The following is an 18775-nucleotide window of genomic DNA, read 5'->3' as shown; positions in this document are numbered from 1 at the left end:
AGTTTTCAAGAGAAACAGCGGTATGTGGCATCGGTCGGACACCTTAGGAACCACTAGCTCAAGGTAATTCATGGTTGCAACATCTTATCCTGTTCCACTCCTTTCGATAATGCCATGTCTTTTCAATGCTGGTCTGCCGTAATGGCTGTGGTGAAAAGCCAGTACCACATGAAAACCCACATGGGCACCCAGCTGAGTTCAGGAACTCTGGCTTTGCACATTCATGAGCATCCGGTAAAAGTTAGTTGTTAAAATCATCATCGCGGGAGAAGTTCCAGAGAGCGATGGAAATGCAAGACCTGGAACTCAGTAGAGCAGTTGGAACTGGGGTGAGAGCTGGAGTGTTCCTTTGCACCAGATGAAATCCGTGAGCGGGGACCAGGGAGGAGAGCCCAGAGCAGAATCCTGTAGGGCGCGCAGCTTGGGGCACCGGAGAAGGAAGGGGGGTGCAGTGGTGTGGGAGGAGAAACCAGAGAGCGGCCAGTGTCACAGAAGTGAGGGAGCAGATGGTTCGAGAACAGACTGGACTCCAGTAGAGAGGATGAGGAGCTCCAGTGCAGCAGGGAGAATGGGAACCAGCCTGGCCGAGTCCATGCAGGAGTGAGAAGTGGAGGCAGCAGGGGCGGAAGTTCTCACTGGAGACTCTTTATACAGACGAGGGGACTGGGCTCTGTCTCTGGGGAAAGGTAATGCTCTCAGTGCTGAGTTTTGTTTGGGGAGGGGCTTTTTGTGGTTTTATTTGTTTGCTTGTGTGTTGGTTCGTTGTTGAATCCTGCTTTCTGAGAAGGAGTAGAGCAATCAGCTGATAATACTTTGATGATGTCCCCTTTAAGATCATCCCAGTGGCGTGGGAGTCTTTATCTGTATTGGAGGAGCAGGATCCAGTAACATTGCAAAGATACCTTACTTTGGGTTTTACTAAATCAATGAAAGCCCATTCACTTCTACTCAAAATAGTATCTGTGATGTTGCCACTTCAGAGGCATGCCTCCAATTATCTGTATGTTTCCAGAACGTTCATGTTTCCTCTAAGCAAGCTGAGGCCAGCCAGGTGGCCTGGTATCTGGCATACTCAGACGTTGTTGATCAAGTGATACCCTGAAGTCTCAGCTATAGCTAGACTTGTGATGGTATTACACACATTCTCCCTCTGGTAAAACCAAAGTTGAGTGACAATAGCGATAAATGGTAAAAGTTAGTAGCTGCCATCTAATGTGTGCCTGCTCTGTGTCTAAGGCATATGACATCCTAGGCATTTGGCATCTCTAACGGTCTTCACTGATAGGTATCAGTAGCCCCATTTGACAGAGGAAGAAGCTGAGAAGAAAAGACACAGAGCTGGAATTTTAACAGAGGTTTCTTGAACCCCACTCCCATAGTCTTTCAGCTATACCACATGGCCTTCTAAAACTTCGAGAGATGGTCGTCCAGTGCCGTGTGTCTTCGTCAAGGTAAAAGTAGGTTCTGGGTCAAAGGAAACCGACGCCATGTGCTAGTGTCTGAGATCCGTCCCACTGAGACATACAGACATTGTTTCTAAGTCGAAGAGGCAGAGTATGATGAAGTGCAGACAGCTTGGGCTCAGGTACCACCAACTCGGTCCTTGTTCTAGTCTGCTGCTACCAGCTTTGTTCTTTGGTGATGCTTCCTCACAGCTCATTTGTAAAACACAGTTGTTTTAGATTAATAGATACACGGAACATGCTCCACACAAGGCCTGGCCCCATAAATAGCCGTGGTTACAATTACTGTTTTTTATCCCAAGTTCTTCAAAAGCATAAAGTATGCTTGAAAACATCTTTTTAAAGCCTTTTTCTCATCTGGTCATTTCGCATATTAGAGCAAGCAAGGAGACTATGCTTTTATGGTTTTGTTTTTGTTTTGTCTTGCTTTATAATATAACATCTACCTTGTAGGAAGCAGACTCTGCAGTTATCTCACCTGTTTGGACAACCGTGAAGATCTAGAAAGAAAACAGGGTCTGCAAGGAGCAAAAACAAGTTTCCTGCAGCTCTTATGAGCGCTTCCTGGGCGCTGGGGAAAGGAATGCTGGCCAGAGATGAGTCACGTGACCTCCCTGCCCCTGTTCTGTTCTTCGTAGAAGAGCGAACTAGCACCCAGCCTATGGATTCACACTCTGCCCTTTTCACACACAATTCTGAGACTTTGTTATCCATCTAGTGCATATTTCTTCTGCACTTAAGTTGTGCTGGGCACTGGCCAGGTGCTGTGGATTAAAGATGAATAAGATGCCGTGCTAGCCAGCATCCTGTCAACTCAAAGAGCACTCTAGGTGTAGGAAGAGCGGTCAGAAAGTATTTCAGTGAGTCGAGCCTCAGCGCAGGCATGTGCGGAGTGCCGAGGGAGTACAAGGGAAGCCTGGGTTGTCAGAGGTTTCCTCAGGCGGGCCATATCATCTGAACCAAATCTTAGGGCCAAATAGGAACTATCGGGTAGAAATGAAGAGTAGATATTTCATTTGAGGAATGAAAGGTGTGTGTGAAGGTACTGAGATGCCAGAAGGCAAAGGATGTTCAGGGAACCACAGGAAGTCCAAGCGACTGAAGTAAAGCCGGCAGAAGGTTAGAGGGAGCACGTAAAGGCAGGAAGAGTTGCTGCAGGCCTGCCTTCTAGGAAAGGGTTGTGGAGCTGAGTCACAATTAGTACATTACGACAAGAACGGCTATATCTATGGTTTGCAATATGTTCTAAGCGCTGCCCTAAGTGTTTTATCTGTGGTACATCAGTGAATTTTCATAGGAACCCAATGAGGTGAAGCCAGTATCATCTCCATTTCACAGAAATGAGCTTGAAAAAGTGAAAGAACCTGCCCAGGGCACCCTCCTGTTTCAGGGGCAGAGCAGGAATCTGGACCCAGGTTTTTGTGATTGCACAATCTGTGCACTTTCCACTGTATAGAAAGGTTGTTTAAATTATATTCAGTGGTGTATTATGAGAGATAACAGAAGTAAGAGTATGTTTTAGAAAGATTTCCATTCAGAATGGTTCAAATAAAAGCTTTGGTGTGAAAACCTTACTTCTCTGGTACCCTTTCCTTTAGCCAGATCAGATTTAGGGATCTCAGTCAGGTTAGTTCAGAAGAACATCAGATGATATCATGGTTACAGGTACGGGCTCTGAAGCCAGACCGCCTGCGTTCAGATGCTAGCCCTGCCACTCCTAATACATACGACTCTGGAGCTCAGTTGCCTCGTCTTTAAAATGGCAGTAATGGGGCGCCTGACTGGCTCAGTCAGTAGAGCATACAATTCTTGATCTCTGGGTTGTGAGTTTGAGCCCCATGTTGGGCAGAAAGGTTACTTTAAAAAATGTATAAGTTTGAGGGGTGCCTGGGTGGCTCAGTCGTTAAGCGTCTGCCTTCGGCTCAGGTCATGATCCCAGGGTCCTGGGATCAAGCCCTGCATCAGGCTCCCTGCTCCGCGGGAAGTCTGCTTCTCCCTCTCCCACTCCCCCTGCTTGTGTTCCCTCTCTCGCTGTGTCTCTCTCTGTCAAATAAATAAACAAAATCTTTAAAAAAAAAAATTTCTAAGTTTGAAAGATAAAATGGCAGTACTAATGAAATTTACCTCATAGGGTTATTATAAGGTTTAAATGAATTTCTACAGATAATGCTTTTATACAGCATCTCCTACATAGTATTAATATCAATGAGGCAATTGGATTCTTGTCATCAGCAGAAGAAAGCCAGTTTTTTGTGGGGTTTTTTTGTTTTCTTTTTGTTTTATTGGGGGGGGGTGTGCAGAGGGAGAGGCAGAATCTTAAGCAGGCTCCACACCAGGTGTGGAGCCCTATGCGTGGCTCAGTCTTACGACCCTCTGAGTTCATGACCTGAGCTGAAATCAAGAATTGGATGCTTAACCAACTGAGCCACCCAGGAACCCCTTGTTTTTGTTTTTGTTTTAAGGTTTTATTTATTTATTTATTTTAGAGCAAGAGACAGCTTGTGGGCGTGGCCATGAGGTGGGGGAGGGACAGAGGGGGAGGGAGAGAGAATCTTGAGCAGACTCTGCACTGAGCATGGAGCCCAACACAGGGCTCAGTATCATGACCCTGAGATCATAACCTGAGCCAAAACCAAGAGTCTTAACCAACTGAGCCAGCCAGCCAGATGCCCCAAGCCAAGTTTTATTTTTAAGATTTACAAGTTATGTTTTGCCTTAGGCCCCAGATGTTTTATCCTTTAAAAAATGTTCTTAGACTAGAGTTTTGAGTGGGCTTGAAGAGGGATTTTCATCAGATTGTCAAAGAGTTCTGTTTTCCAAGACTTAAGCGTGATTGCTTTATAAAGAGCATTATTAAGAAGTTACTCTTTGAACGGTCTTGATATTGTGGTATATGTCATCAAACACTTAAAAGGAGCTTCTGGCTGCACAATTACAACATTGTGAGTCACACTTAGTAAGTGGATTTGTTGGCAGTCATTTGCTACTAATAATAAAGTATCCAAGTTTTTGAAATATTACCTTTGTATTAAGGGGAGTCCTGTTACTCCAGATGTAACCACTGTGATTCACTTGCAATACTGTGTGTTTTCTTGCATTAGAAAGTCTAGAGTGGAATTACGGGCCTTGTCTTTGGAATCATGTAGAAATGTTTTATATGCAAAGAGATCATCCATTATTTGTATCTTTCTAACTACTAAACTACATTTAGAAAAATCACTGTGCCCTGGAGAAAGTTGAACCCTTCAGTTTGAATTCCCAACTTTCAGTCCACAGAGGGGAGTTGCATTTTGCACAGTGGTTAGGTTCTAAGATCAGCACATAAGGTGAGGATTTTAAGTAGTCCAAGTTTCCCTGAAAATCCCTTAGGAAGGCCGGCTTCACAACGAAGGCTGACAGACTCTGAGTCCGACAGAATGTCAGCCCAGTGCAGCTGGTTTCTTCTTAGCACCGGGTGAAGTCATTGGCGTAGGTTCAGGAGCCATAATAATTATTTTTTAAATTATGTCAACTACAAATATCGGAATCACATTTGAGTAGTGAGTTGCACACACTAAGAGAGACCTATAGGAACTATCTAGGGAAAGCAGATTTATGCTGTTCGTCACACTACCTCCAAAAAATAGGTTCGTGGAATCACCCAGATTAATCAATCCATCCCTCTCTCTCACAAATGGCCAAATGTAGAACTTACATGAACTCCCATCTGTGCAGCGCCAGTCCATTGTATCTGGGGCCCAATAAAGGGGATTTGAAATAATCAAACCTTAGTTAGAACCCTTAGAACATTTGTGGATATGCAGCTGCTCCTAAATTAATAACAAAGATGCAGCACCCAGAACTCACTTCTGTAGCATCTCAAAACAGGACTGGCTTCACCAGAACACCAAAAATAGGACCTTCACTATTTAGATGAAATGGTTAAAGTAAAGGCCTTGCTGCTGTTTTCTTTATCTGGTTGAGGTCAAATGATTTTACCCTATTATCCTTCACCAACATTCCTTATTTAAATTAAAAAAAAAAAAAAAAAGCTGTATTGGCTTTTTGGAGGGAATAGAAAAGAACTCACAGTAGTTTTCCATTGTAGCCTAACAAATTACCACAAATTTGGTAGTTCAAAACAACATCCATTATTATCTCACGGCTCTGTAGATCAGAAGTCCAGGCAGGGCTCAACTGGGTTCTCTGCTTGGACTCTTACAAGACTGTATCAAGGTGTTGGCCAGAGTAGGGTTCTCTTGTGAGGCGAGAGGTCTTCTTCAGGCTGTCAGCAGCATGTTCCTTGCAGTTGTAGAACTCTTGGCAACTGTTTTCCTTAAGTTCAATGCCAGTAGGAGGGTGTCTGCTGTTGTGTCTCATCTCTTTCAGGGGCTCATCTGACTTACCAGGATAAGTCAGGCTTACTCAGGATGCTCTCCCTTTTGATTAACTCACATTCAACTCTGGGGACATGGGGTGCCTGGGTGGCCCAGTCGCTTAAGCATCCAACTCTTGATTTTGGCTCAGGTCATGATCTCAGGGTCGTGAGATGGAGCCCCACATCAGGCTCTGCACTCAGTGCGGAGTCTGCTTAAGATTCTCCCTCCCTCTCCCTCCCCCTCCCTCTCCCTTCCCCCGCCCACTCACATGCGTGCATGCTCTCTCTCAAATTAATTAACTAATTAATTAATTAATTAAATCTTAAAAAAAGAAAAAAGGTCAACTCACTGGGGACCTTAACTACATCTGCAAAGTCCCTTTTGCCATATAACAACAATCACGGGAGTGATATCCCACCATATTCACCAGTCCTGCCCACACTCACCGGGACGGCATTATGCAGGGTGTGTACACCAGGGGGCGGAAATCTTGGGAGCCATCTTGGAATTCTGCCTATCAGAGAAATAATACTGTAATAATGTTACCAAGTACCTACTGAAGTGCCAGATACTGTTTGATTAATTCCCACCTCTGGGTTAAATGGTATTATCCACGTTTCACTTACCAGGAAACTAAAGCTCAGGGAAATGAAGCAGTTTGTGTTGCTAATAAGTAGTGTGGTCAGGATTCTAACCTAGATCTTGTGGCATCCAAAGCCCAGGCTCTTTCCATTTTGCTATATTGCCTTGCTAAATCCTGTCACTCTTCCCTTCCTGCTTGTGGAGGTGTCATAATACAGTGAAGAATAAACATGCTTCAGGTAGCAAAGCAGTTTGTTGAAGTGAGAGAGGATCATCTTACACTGACTACCAAAGAATTGTCTTCAGTTAGTTATTTACTTCTCACATTGGACCACAAGAATGTGAGTAATAAAATAATGATAAACTACAAGTAACAGGAAAAGCAAGATCAGGAAACTTAGAAGACTAGAAATCAAAACCAGAGGAACGAAACAAACCATAGATTTGGCTCTTGGCTTTCTGGTCCCAAAGTAAAGGGAAATTACATGGTTCTTCTTTTCAAAGACAAGAAAAATAACCCAGGAGAGGGTATAAGGTTTTCTCAGCATGTAGTTCTCAAAGAAACATGTAACATGGGATTGTATGTAGGAAGAATGAATGGCTTTCCAAGTAATTATCAAGTAGTTGCAGCAACTTGAAAAATCTAAAAATCATTTAGCATGTGATTTTATTAAATAAATATAATTACAAATGAAATATAATTAAAAATTATCCTGTTTAAGAAGCTGGTTAGGGGTGTAGAACTCTTCCCTTGATGAAAAAGTATAGGTCTCTTTTCTGTTTTGTAACCATGGATTCAGGGTTACCCGACTTGTGTTCTAATGAAGTCTTACCCTGTTCTATTTTTGTCACACTAGCCAAAAAAGAAGAACATGTCAGCCTACCAGGTGTTCTGTAAAGAGTATCGCGTAACCATCGTGGCTGACCATCCAGGTATAGGTAAGAACATTTGCGATCTTCAGTTTTGTTACTTTCCATTTGTATCTCTGCAGCAGTGCAGTTAATTCAGCCAATCAACAGGCACCTTCTTCCTATCTTTATAACACACATCTCATTTTTCCCCTCGGTTCTGAAGTCACTTTAGATTTTGTCTTCGTCCACCCCATCCATAAAAGAGATAAGCTTTCTGTTTATATCTCTTAAACTGATAAAATGGGAAACTGAGTAAAATTAAATGTTCTGAAGCGTAGTACATAAATCCTCGGTTGTTTGTTTCCAAGATCCTACAGCTGACCTTTTCCTTAATCTGGCCCTTGGGTGTGAGTTACAGCAAGAGGACTTATATTGCTCATATTTGTCTCTGTGTCAGAAGTTAGTGAGGTGAGAAAAACACTCCGCCACAGACCTTGACAAGTCACTTCACCTCTACAAATCTCATTTGCCTAATGCGTACGATAACTTCCCAACCTGCACATCAAGGTTGTTGTGAGGCACCATGAAGTACCATAAAAGATCTGAGTGCTTTATAAAGCATGACCTTGCCGTACAAATGGAAGGGCAACATTGCGCATCTAGAGGACTGCTCGAGGGAAATTCTTTGGTTCTGTGCTCTCAAAATTCAGTAAAAATCTAACAGCTTTTATCAAATTTTACAGAACATGTTTTCTTTAACCTAAGTTGATAAGCTCTGTAAAATGAGATCAAATTAAAAGACACCAGAAAGATGTTTAAGGGATAATAAATCCCTGGAGAATAGATGTGTGAGAATTTGAGCCTGTCTCATGACCACTAAAATAGCCCCTTCCCTCCCTAGAGAAAAGAATCAAGAAAAGTGATGGGGTTTTAGTTTGGTTTTCTGAAAGAACCTTGTGCTATTTAAATCTGAGTGGAAAATCCTTTTTCTAGTTTTTGCTCTTATCAATATTCTGTTTGGTTTATAGTTAAGCCTTTACTGTGTTATGTTTTTTTACTCTTTTATGCCAGATTTTGGGGAACTTAGTAAAAAACTGGCTGAGGTGTGGAAGCAATTGCCAGAAAAGGACAAACTGGTGAGTACACTTCCTTACGAACACAGTTTTCATTGCTTTATGCCTTCCAAAATGTGTCATTCTCCTATAGCCCATCCAGCCAACAGTGAAAACAGCGGGGGGGGGGAAAAAAAAATCACAAATCAATAGAAAATGGTTTTGCAGAGGGCGTTAACACTGGCTGGTGCCAGTTTACTCTAGTGAGGATTCAGCTACAGGAAGGCTATCTTTTCTAGCCTCATCTAGTTATTTTCCACAACCTTACATTTGAGCCAAAAGACGACCTAACTTGGGCAGTGATTAAGGGTGAAAAGAGAATCTAAAATCAGCCCTTTCCTGCAAACAGCAACTGGTGAGACCAGATCTGAGAATGGAGAAAGGTCACCTGCCTCCTGATTACTGCCAACCATAAAAGTACGGGCTGTACTCACTAGGTGAGCTGGTTGCAGGTCATCATCCTCATCGGCTATTACCAAATAATGTACCCCACTATCAACAAACCAGGAAGGCAATGGTAACTAATCCTATCGGAATCATTCCCAGTCACTCTCCAATCAGGTGATGTGAAGGTGGTCTGGGAATTCATCTGGGTGAAACGAAAATATTTGTCACCCAGGTTAGGTTATTTTTTGTTCCCATTTCCGTGTCATTGTCATCCTGCGATTGGCGTTGCCAATCAGCAGGTCGAAAGAACTGTTTGAACCCCATGGACAGCGTACTGAGCCACATGTTTACCCCATGATTTTACATTTCGACCTTCGAGTGATCTCAAAATCCATGCCGAGACCTGCCTGTTAGCACAGAGGAACGTTTAGAGTCTCCACTAAGATATCACGGTAGTCAGCATCTGAGGCCTGCCTGTTCAGTAACCTTCAGCTTCTAAGTTGCCGTCCAGCCCCTGCCCTCCCCCCTCCAGGCTTCCCTTTTTTTCCTTCACTCTCCTCTCCCATAACTGCTTTCCCTTTTATGTCTTGTCGTTTCATTTATCATAATTTGTTTGGTCCTGATCTGACTGCAGATTTGGAAGCAAAAAGCTCAGTATCTGCAACACAAACAGAACAAAGCAGAAGCTACAACTGTGAAAAGAAAAGCATCCTGCTCAGAAGTTCCCGTGAAAGTGAAAGGTAGTGACTGCGACCCTCTCTTCCCTAGAGCGTTGTGAATCTTGTTCCTTACTAGGAATCGGGAGAACAGTCTGTTCAGAAGCGGATCTTGATACCCAGATGTTATTACTGAATATTAGAGGTTGCAAAAAAAAATTTAGAAAATGTAAATCAGAAGTCAGCAAACTTTCTGTAAAGGGCCAGAGTAAATACTTTAGGTCTTGTGGTCCATACTGCACTCTGTGTCACATATTCTTTATTTTTTTTTTTTTTACAACCATTTAAAAATATAAAGCCAGGGGTGCCTGGGTGGCTCAGTTGGTTAAAGCATCTGCCTTCGGCTCAGGTCATGATCCCAGGGTCCTGGGGTTGAGTCCCGCATCGGGCTCCCTGCTCAGCGGAGAGCCTGCTTCTCCCTCTCTCTCTCTGCCTGCCTCTCTGCCTGCTTGTGCTCTCTCTCTCTCTGTCAAATAAATGAATGAAATCTTTAAAAAAGAAAAATAAAAAATAAAAATGTAAAACCATTCTTAGCTCACGGGCTATACAAAAACAAGTCATGGGCCAGATATGGCCCACAGTCCATAGTTTTGCTAATGCCTGGTATAGCTCATAAAAGGGGGAAAAGCGGGAAGAACATTTTTGTGGTGTTCCAGGCCATAGGCAAGCTTTATCTCTCTATTTCATCTGTTCTCAGCTTCCTCTGCAGGAGTACTGTCACCCCAAAAAAAATCCCCGCCCACTACCGTGCTGTTGCCGTCCTCTCCAGCCAAAGCCCCTGAGACAGAGCCCATTGATGTCGCTGCTCATTTACAGCTGCTGGGAGAGTCCCTAAGCCTCATCGGACACCGCCTGCAGGAAACTGAGGTGAGTATGACTGTCAGTGTAGCTTGTTTCTGATAGGATGTGAGTCCGTGTACTCCCTCCACGTGCATCCATTGAGCAACTACTGCTGTGTGCTAGAATATGCCAGGTGCTCAGGAGACAGTCACAAAGAAGATATATGCTAGTAAAAACGTCTAGAGATTTGGAATCTTCCTACTGGCTCTCAAAGTTTACGCTTACACCATCCTATTGAACAATGGCACAAAAAGGAGTTAGAATCTCCTATAACTTTTTTTCCCGGTTTTTATTGAGATACAATCGACATATGATCCTGTAACTCATTTTGATTTTTTTTTTAAATGACATGGGAAAAATGAATACAAATCCCATGGAAGTTTTAATCACTTGTACTTCTAAGATGGCTTGAATTTTTCTGCACATTTCCAGTAAGGTCTCGGAGAGACGGAGTAAACTGTATAGGGGATTAAGGGTGCCTCTGCTTCTTTGAAAATAGGTAGCAAGGGGCACCTGAGTAGCACAGTTGGTTAAGCGTCTGACTCTTGGTTTCGGCTCAGGTTGTGATCTCAGGGTCTGAAATCGAGCCCCACATCGGACTCCGCGCTGAATGCAGATTCTGCTTAAAACTTTCTCTCCTTCTCCCTTTGCCCCGCCCCCCGCCCCCCCCCCCGCCCCCATGCCCTCTCTCCTGCTCTCTAAAATAAAAAAATAAAACTTTAAAAAAAAAAAAAAAGAAGAAGAAAAGAAAAGAAAATAGGTAGCAAATAGGGAAATTGAGGTTCTCAAGCTCTTCATTACTCCACATTGAATTATACAGCACTGTGTGCCCTAGGGAGATCTTTGTCCTTTTAAGCTTCAGTTTCAAAATCACTTAACCTGCAAAGCTGTCATGTTCCATTTCTATTACCATATTCAGTTTCTAATCATATTGCCCCCCTGGCTAACACAATAGTGTAGTATTTCAGTTTTCCACTGGGTCCTAATAGGACATTCCAGCAAGGAAATCGGTCTCAGCTGCTAAAGCCATTTCTAAGCTGAGAAATCAGTGTAGGAATATAAAACTATTCACTTGCTTCTCTGTGGAAGTCAAATTATTGTTCAACAAATAAAATGGCAAAAGCCACAAAAGATGAAGGTTATCCAGGTTTTTGACTAATTTCAATAACTTAGCAGATTTCAGAACAACTAGGGTATTTTCATATAGACTCAGATATTTAAATAGATACAGATATTTCCAGAGTAAAATATTCTGGGATCCTTATTTATTTTTCATATTTAGTGATTCTTAGTTTCCTAAAAAGTTAGAAGTTAAAATGATTTGTTTTATGCCCCTTCCATATTCCACACTTCCCCTGATATTTCCATTTAGTTTAGCAAATATTTGTTGAGTACCTAGATATTATTCCAAAACTTAGGGGAGTAGAAAATCTGATGCTCTTCCTGATGGTTTCCTGATGATACCATTAGGAAACTTAGAGTCTCATTGGAAAGGTAGAGCATATACATAATCTGCAATTAAAACAAGCCAGCCTCGGGGCGCCTGGGTGGCTCAGTCGTTAAGCGTCTGCCTTTGGCTCGGGTCATGATCCCAGGGTTCTGGGATCGAGCCCCACATCCGGCTCCCTGCTTGGCGGGAAGCCTGCTTCTCCCTCTCCCACTCCTCCTGCTTGTGTTCCCTCTCTCGCTGTCTTTCTCTGTCAAATAAATAAATAAAATCTTTAAAAAAAAAAACAAAAAAACAAGCCAGCCTCTATGAGCAGCTGCTTGGAGAGAGTTACACATACATGTGACCAGAAGAGGGAAAGACTTGCACAGGTTTTCCAGCCACTTTATTTTATGTAACAAATGGTCTTACCGAGATCTAATTCACACACCGTAAAGTTCACCTTTTCAAACTCTAGGATTTAGTGGTTTTCAGTATATTCACAGAATCATGGCCCCATCACTACCTAATTCCAGAACATTTTCATTACTCCCAAAAGAAACTCTGTACCCATTAGCATAATTCCCCATCCCCCTCCAGGCCACTTTTTCCCAGACTTCAGTCACTTGTGTATATCCTCACAATTTTGCAATTTCCTTGCACCACTCACACTGTTATTTACCTTATATTTTTATTTGAATAAATCTATCCATGCTTTCACAATGATATCCTTGATGTCACAAGTCTGAGATTCTAATATTTTTCTAAATTAGTACATCACAATCGGTATGTCAGAATAATTAATGTACACCTATATGCCACCTGAAATTGCATACTATGCTTTAAGGAACATTGATTTCTACAAGTCACTCATTTATAGATTGGATACCGGGAGCCTACTAAAATTAAGTGACTATTACAAGTTGACACACTGTGGCAGAGCCCAGCATGCATTGCTCCTAACCCTGTCTCCCTCTTTGCTCTATGCTCACTGATGCAGTGAGAGTAGCTAGAGAACAAAGAGAGTTAGGGGGAGTCAGGAGAGGTTTTGTCAAAGGGAGGTACTCTTCTAACAGGGCCTGAAAGGATCTGGAGGGTTTTGTCTCATGGAGACTTTGGAGAGAGACCTTCCAAAACCAGAAAATGGTGCACATCTCTGTTTCTCGACCTTGCGGTCTTCTGCAGAGATGGATGAAAGGAGCCCCACTGGGGCCGTAGACCCCACTCCCACTTTAACCAGATCTTCCAGCTGTTTTATATATTGGGATTCCATATCAGGGTTTCTTTTAAGTGTTTTTTTTTTTTTAATTCCAGTTAGTTGGGACGCCTGGGTGGCTCAGTTGGTTAAGCGTCTTCCTTCGGCTCAGGTCATGACCCGGGGTCCTGGGATCAAGCCCTGCATCGGGCTCCTTGCTCAGCAGGGAGCCTGCTTCTCCCTGTGCCTGTCGCTCCCCCTGCTTATGCTCGCTCTCTCTCTCTCTCTCTGACAAAACCTTTTAAAACAATTAAAATTTTTAAAAAATAAATTCCAGTTAGTTACCATACAGTGTAATAGAAGTTTCAGGTGTACCACATAGTGATTCAACACTTCATACATCACTTGGTGCTCATCACAACAAATGCACTCCTGAATCCCCATCACCTATTTCACCCATCCCCCTGCCCACCTCCCTTTTGGTGACCATCAGTTCTCTATAGTTAAGAGTCTGTTTCTTGGTTTGCGTCTCTCTCTCTCTCTCTTTTTTTTTTAAGGATTTCATTTATTTGAGAGAGCACGAGCGAGAGGGGCAGAGGGAGAGGGAGAGAGAATCTCAAGCAGACTCCACACTGAGTGTGGTGCCCCGACATGGGGCTCGACCTCAGGACCCTGAGATCTCAACCTGAGCCAAAACCAAGAGTTGGACATTCAACCAACTGAGCCACCCAGGCGCCCCATCTCTCTCTTTTTGTTTTCCCATTGCTCGTTTGTTTTGTTTCTTCAACATCAGGCTTTATTTGAAAAAAGGGTTTTACCACTAAAATGATGAAAATCTAGAACATCAAACGTGTAAGGTGGAGGAAGGCTGAAAATTAAGGCCGTAGCCCAAATTACAGAAGGCCTTGGATGCTCTCAAATGTTTATACTCTGCTTTGGAGGAACTACAGGGATTTTTTTTTTTTTTTTTTTTTGATTTTCTCTGGAAATATCTTCTATTTCAGATTGGGAATGAAAAGAGACCAGAACTGGGGAGCTTGCATTTGGTTTTCTCTGGAAATATCTTCTATTTCAGTTTGGGAATGAAAAGAGACCAGAACTGGGGAGACGTTATGTAACAGTAATGCAGTCCAGAAATGACAAAAATTTGAATTAATTCAACAAATATTTATTGAGGGCTTACTGTGTGCAGAACACTAGTAGTTCTTGAGAGGATATAAAAAGGAATAGGACATGATTCCTGCCCTCAAGTTGTTTATAATTCATTAGGAGAGTCAGATATAAAATATTAGCTATAATTAACTATAGGGCAAAAGTAATGGAATAATACTATTAATTGCTAACTGGTTGACTGCTTCCTCAGCCAGCTTTGGTTCAGGTGCCTCATGTGGATTCTTTCATGTAATTCATACCGCAGCTTCGTGGGGCAGAATTTGTGTTCCCCCTCTTCTACAGAAGAAAAAAACAGACTTAGAGAGACTAAGTCACTTGCTCTGGAGTTCAGCCCCAAGTGCTAAAACAGAGGCTTGAATTTGGTGGCACGACCTTGAGGTCCAGGCTAATCTTAACCCCTTGCTGCACACCCTCCCTTGGGAGGAGGAGAGGGAAGCCTCCTTAGGACAGGGGGAAAAAAGAGTCAGTAATGGCAAGGCCTTGAGACTGGATAGTCTTGTGAGTGGTGGTGACTTCAGCAGAGAAGGGATTCTAGGAGGAGAGGAGGTGATTTCTCTTTACAGCATGTTGAGATCTGGAAACACAGTGAGAGACCTAGCAGGCAGACAGAAATGCAGTTTGGGAGACGAAGATTTTGGTAATAATAAGAACTGCTGATACTTTTTGAGCACTTACCATGTAACTGGGACCATCCCAAATACCTCATACCTTTTATTTCCCTTAATCCCCTCTGCATAGGCTCGTTGACAGCATAGGAAGCATCTTGCCCCAGGACAGAAGCAGTGAGTTGGGGACCCAGCAGTCCTGAGCCCAGAGCTCATTCTCTGAAGGACTGTGCTGTGCTGCCTCCCTAGATGGCATAGTACCCCAGTGCTTCTAGATAAAGCAGATGATACCAGAGCTGGGCAGGCGCACTGGCAGCAAGCAGTCTTATTTCTTATCTATTTGAATCACAGAGAGAGACATTATGAATTGTGCAAGATGTTAAAATTTGACATGAACTCAATTCACTTCTTTCTGAGAGTTAACAGCTCAACCCAGAAAAGTGGTATCGTCAGCTATTAAAAAGCCACGTAGGTGGAGAAGTACATGTATGTGTGTGTCACATGTTAGTTGGGTAGGGCTGTAGAACTCTCATAGTTATCACATTTGAGCTATGCTCGTGGAGTTCATAAGAAAAGTACTTTTGCACACATGACCTCCACAAATCTTCCCAGGAGCTCTCCGGAGTAGGTTAGTCTAAGTGACTGACCTTAGGTCGCACAGAGGGTAAGGGGGTTGGGAATATAGAAAAGGAACCTGGGAACGTACTGTAAAAGTTTTCTTTTTAAACAACTTACAAAGTTTTCAAAGCAGATACCTTCCCATTTCTGCTGCAAGTTGCAGAGAAGTGGCAAGACTTCAAGAACAATGTGAGGAAAGCAGCCAGAACATGGAGGGCGTGTCAGGAGTGGGACTCGAGTTACAACCCGCTCTCCCTTACTGCTCTCCTTTCAGGGTATGGTGGCTGTGTCCGGCAGCTTGTCAGTGCTTCTGGATTCCATTATCTGTGCGCTTGGCCCCTTGGCCTGTCTGACCACACAACTACCTGAACTGAACGGCTGTCCCAAGCAGGTCTTGGTGAGTTTTCCTTGGATTTTTTCAACCAGACCCCTCAGGAGCCACAGAGGTCCTGCCTTAATGAGCTCTGTCGGGCACAGGCTCATAGGCTTCCTGGCAGATGGTGCTCCCTCTGTCTCTTGGCCCACAAACACGTACGGTATTGCTGAGCGCAGACCATGCCTTCAGGGCAGCTAGAAATCCTGCCATTTCCCTAAACAGTCCTTTGGAGGGAAGCCTTCTCGCCCTCGAGGGGCTGCAACGCCTCTGTGGCCTAGTTGCTCTTCTACACACAAAGAAAGTACCAGGAGTCTTCTGCCTTTTCTCCAAGGATCAATGGGAAGAGGCTCCTAGCAGAGCAGACAGCAGGGTGCAGCTCCCGCTGCTTTCTCGAACACTCGGTTTCCTTTCTCATCTCTTGCCTCTGAACAAAGAAATAGGTCTCGGGGAACTAGGGTAAAGTACTCTTCAGCTGAACCTTTTCCCTTGTTTTGCAGTCAAACACACTAGACAACATTGCTTACATCATGCCTGGACTGTGACAGCAACGAGTCCCGGGACAGAGACCTTATCCTCCCCCCATTGCTGGTTTGTGTATATATGACTATTCCAGATCCCTTCACTGGCCTCCAGGTGTAGGTTTTAAATTTTTATATATATACATATATATATATATATATATATAATGTACAATATATACATAGGACTGCAACTACTTTGCTTTTAATAATTTTATGAAATGGCAAAGGTTTAGCCAAGAAGAAACCTTGGCATGAATATGGGCTTGGGATTCTTTTTTCTCCTGTGGTGGATAAATCTGCCTTAAAAATCAGTGTAACTTGGGGGCTGGGGGCTTGTTCTGGGTGCCAAGGGCATCTCTTTATGGACAGCTAAAATGTGATTTTTTCCAAACTCAGTTGTACCTCCAGACCCATCACTGACCATTTGCCTTACCTGTCTTACAGTCGGAAATGTAATAGGAAAGATTATGGGAAGATGCCAGTTGACTGAACGTACAAAGCCTTTCAACTTAAGTGACCTAGATAGGAAGTGATGAAATCGTTCCCATCTTACAGTTACTACAGTGGCTTAGGTGAACTTCGTAGGGGGTTCATTCCCATTCCTGCTATACAGGTGTCCGTGTCTCAAAATTTCTTGTAATCATTGGTACCATTAGCAGCCTCAGTAGGGGCCAAGGAGTTACATGAGCCCCAGCAGCATAAAACACCTTGGAGAGGGTAAAGCTATTATTGCACAAGTTGAATTGCATATATTGTGAGCTGACCCAGAATATTCCATCTACAGAACTAACTGCTGATATCTTCCATCGGCAGCATTAGCTCAGTCACTGAGTCCTCAAAGGTTTTGCTGCTTAGTTGCTTGATGGTTGGGGAAGATGAACTTTGCCCAGCATGATTCTTGGGTTCATCCTGTTGGCTCCACTGGTGGGCAGATAGATACCCGGTGTTCTGCATTCCACACATAAGTGAATTGCAAAAGAAAGTACTCGATTCTCATGTAGGTTTATTTATGTGCGCGTGTGAATGTGTTTTAATTATGTGTATTTAACTCTTCAAAATCTCTTAGATTTTAATTTATCCTGTAAATTTCTGTATATATAATTTAATAACAAAAGCCTCCACCAGCAACAGCATGTGGAAGATACAGATTTGTCATTTCTTCCCTCCTTCTTTTCCTCTGGTCTCCTCTGAGAACTTCAAATCATCTACATTTTAAGGTATCGTGCCTCAAAAAGGAATCATTATGTCAGGATTCTAATTCTTCATAATTCAATAATGTCAAGAAAGCAAAATTAAAAGGAATGTTACCATTCCTAGCTGCCCACTTTTCCAAAGAACCAGACTTTTGCTTCCCAGTTCCAAAGAAGACAGTTGAGCACTTCAGGGTTGTTCAATCTGGTGTGAGATTCCCTGCCAAAACCAAGCTCCGGGGTAACTGTGCTTTCTTCCCCCGGCCTAGACGGAGCACTACAGCATCAGAGTAGATCTTTGAGGACCGTGCAGCCAGCCTGCATCTGACTTAATCCCTTCCCTTCTCCCCACCAGTGTGGTCACAGGGCTTTGTTTCCTGATGGTACTCTGGCTGCTGATCAGCCCTCAGCTCAGAGCAGTTGTGAAGTTTAATTGGGGAAACAGAAGGAAACGGGTATGTTTGGGAACCAAAATCAAGAAGAGCCGAAATCTGGGTTTGATTTCGTGTGTTAGACCCTGTGCCACGCCTCATCCGTACCCATGGAAGTTTCCTGTTTGACACAGGGTCTATCAACAAGGGGCCTTGAAGACACAGATTAGTATGGAAGAAGTCAATCCCACGCTTGTCATTTGTGCACATTAATGAAATCCTGATGAGGACCTGCTTTTTGTTTGTTTGTTTTCCTTTAAAACCCGACCCTATTGTATTTGTATTTAAATTTGTACACATTTGTATAATAATCTGTACCTTGTGGTATTTGGTACTACTAGAGGAAAAACTTTGGATTCAGACCTTCTTGCAGTTTTTATATCATTGTTTTATTTTGTTTTTTAAATAAATTCTAGCGGTTTGATCCAAATCCCATTACAGTTGTATAAAGAAATAAAATTTTGTACTTATATTATTAAAAATCACATTTTTAATATTTGTAGTCCAGTCTCTGGTATCTTTTCCCTGTTCCTGACCAAGTTGCTATGAAATTCTAAAACCTGTCATTTTCCACCTATATCCCACCATGATTTTCTTAAAAAGAAAAATCTGTCCGGACTAGAGGCCAAGTTTCTGATCTTAGCCATTTTCCTAACATACATCTTGCTCTGTCTCTGTTCACTTTTACATTGTAGAGTCTCGTGTTCTCTCTCTTGCAAACTAAAAACCAGTGACTCTGATAAGAGAAGCTCTATTCACTGATAAATGAAATTGTATGTACACCACAGTGTTGGCCTAACACAAGAAAATAGCAGTCGTGTATTAAGGGTCACATCTGAACCATGTGCTTAGACATGATATATTTCATGCCGTTTCAGTCCTCTCCTGACTAAATGAGTGATGTTGGATAGGTCACTTAGTCCTTATGGG

General features: G+C 42.9%; 1 protein-coding gene across 1 annotated transcript in view; it reads left to right on the top strand.

Moving 5' to 3' along the window:
- Positions 1–18341, top strand: part of HMGXB4 (HMG-box containing 4) — a 30519-nt gene extending 12178 nt beyond the window's left edge. Inside the window, exons 6-11 of the mRNA XM_021687614.2 lie at positions 7261–7342; positions 8327–8391; positions 9389–9494; positions 10168–10337; positions 15602–15724; positions 16201–18341. Coding sequence (XP_021543289.1) covers positions 7261–7342; positions 8327–8391; positions 9389–9494; positions 10168–10337; positions 15602–15724; positions 16201–16245 — 591 coding nt within the window. The 3' untranslated portion in view covers positions 16246–18341. The remainder of the gene's footprint in view (positions 1–7260; positions 7343–8326; positions 8392–9388; positions 9495–10167; positions 10338–15601; positions 15725–16200) is intronic.
- The last annotated feature ends 434 nt before the right edge of the window (positions 18342–18775 follow it).

Source organism: Neomonachus schauinslandi, chromosome 5, assembly GCF_002201575.2.
Source record: "Neomonachus schauinslandi chromosome 5, ASM220157v2, whole genome shotgun sequence".
Taxonomy (NCBI): domain Eukaryota; kingdom Metazoa; phylum Chordata; class Mammalia; order Carnivora; family Phocidae; genus Neomonachus; species Neomonachus schauinslandi.
This window is presented reverse-complemented; position numbering and strand designations above follow the sequence as displayed.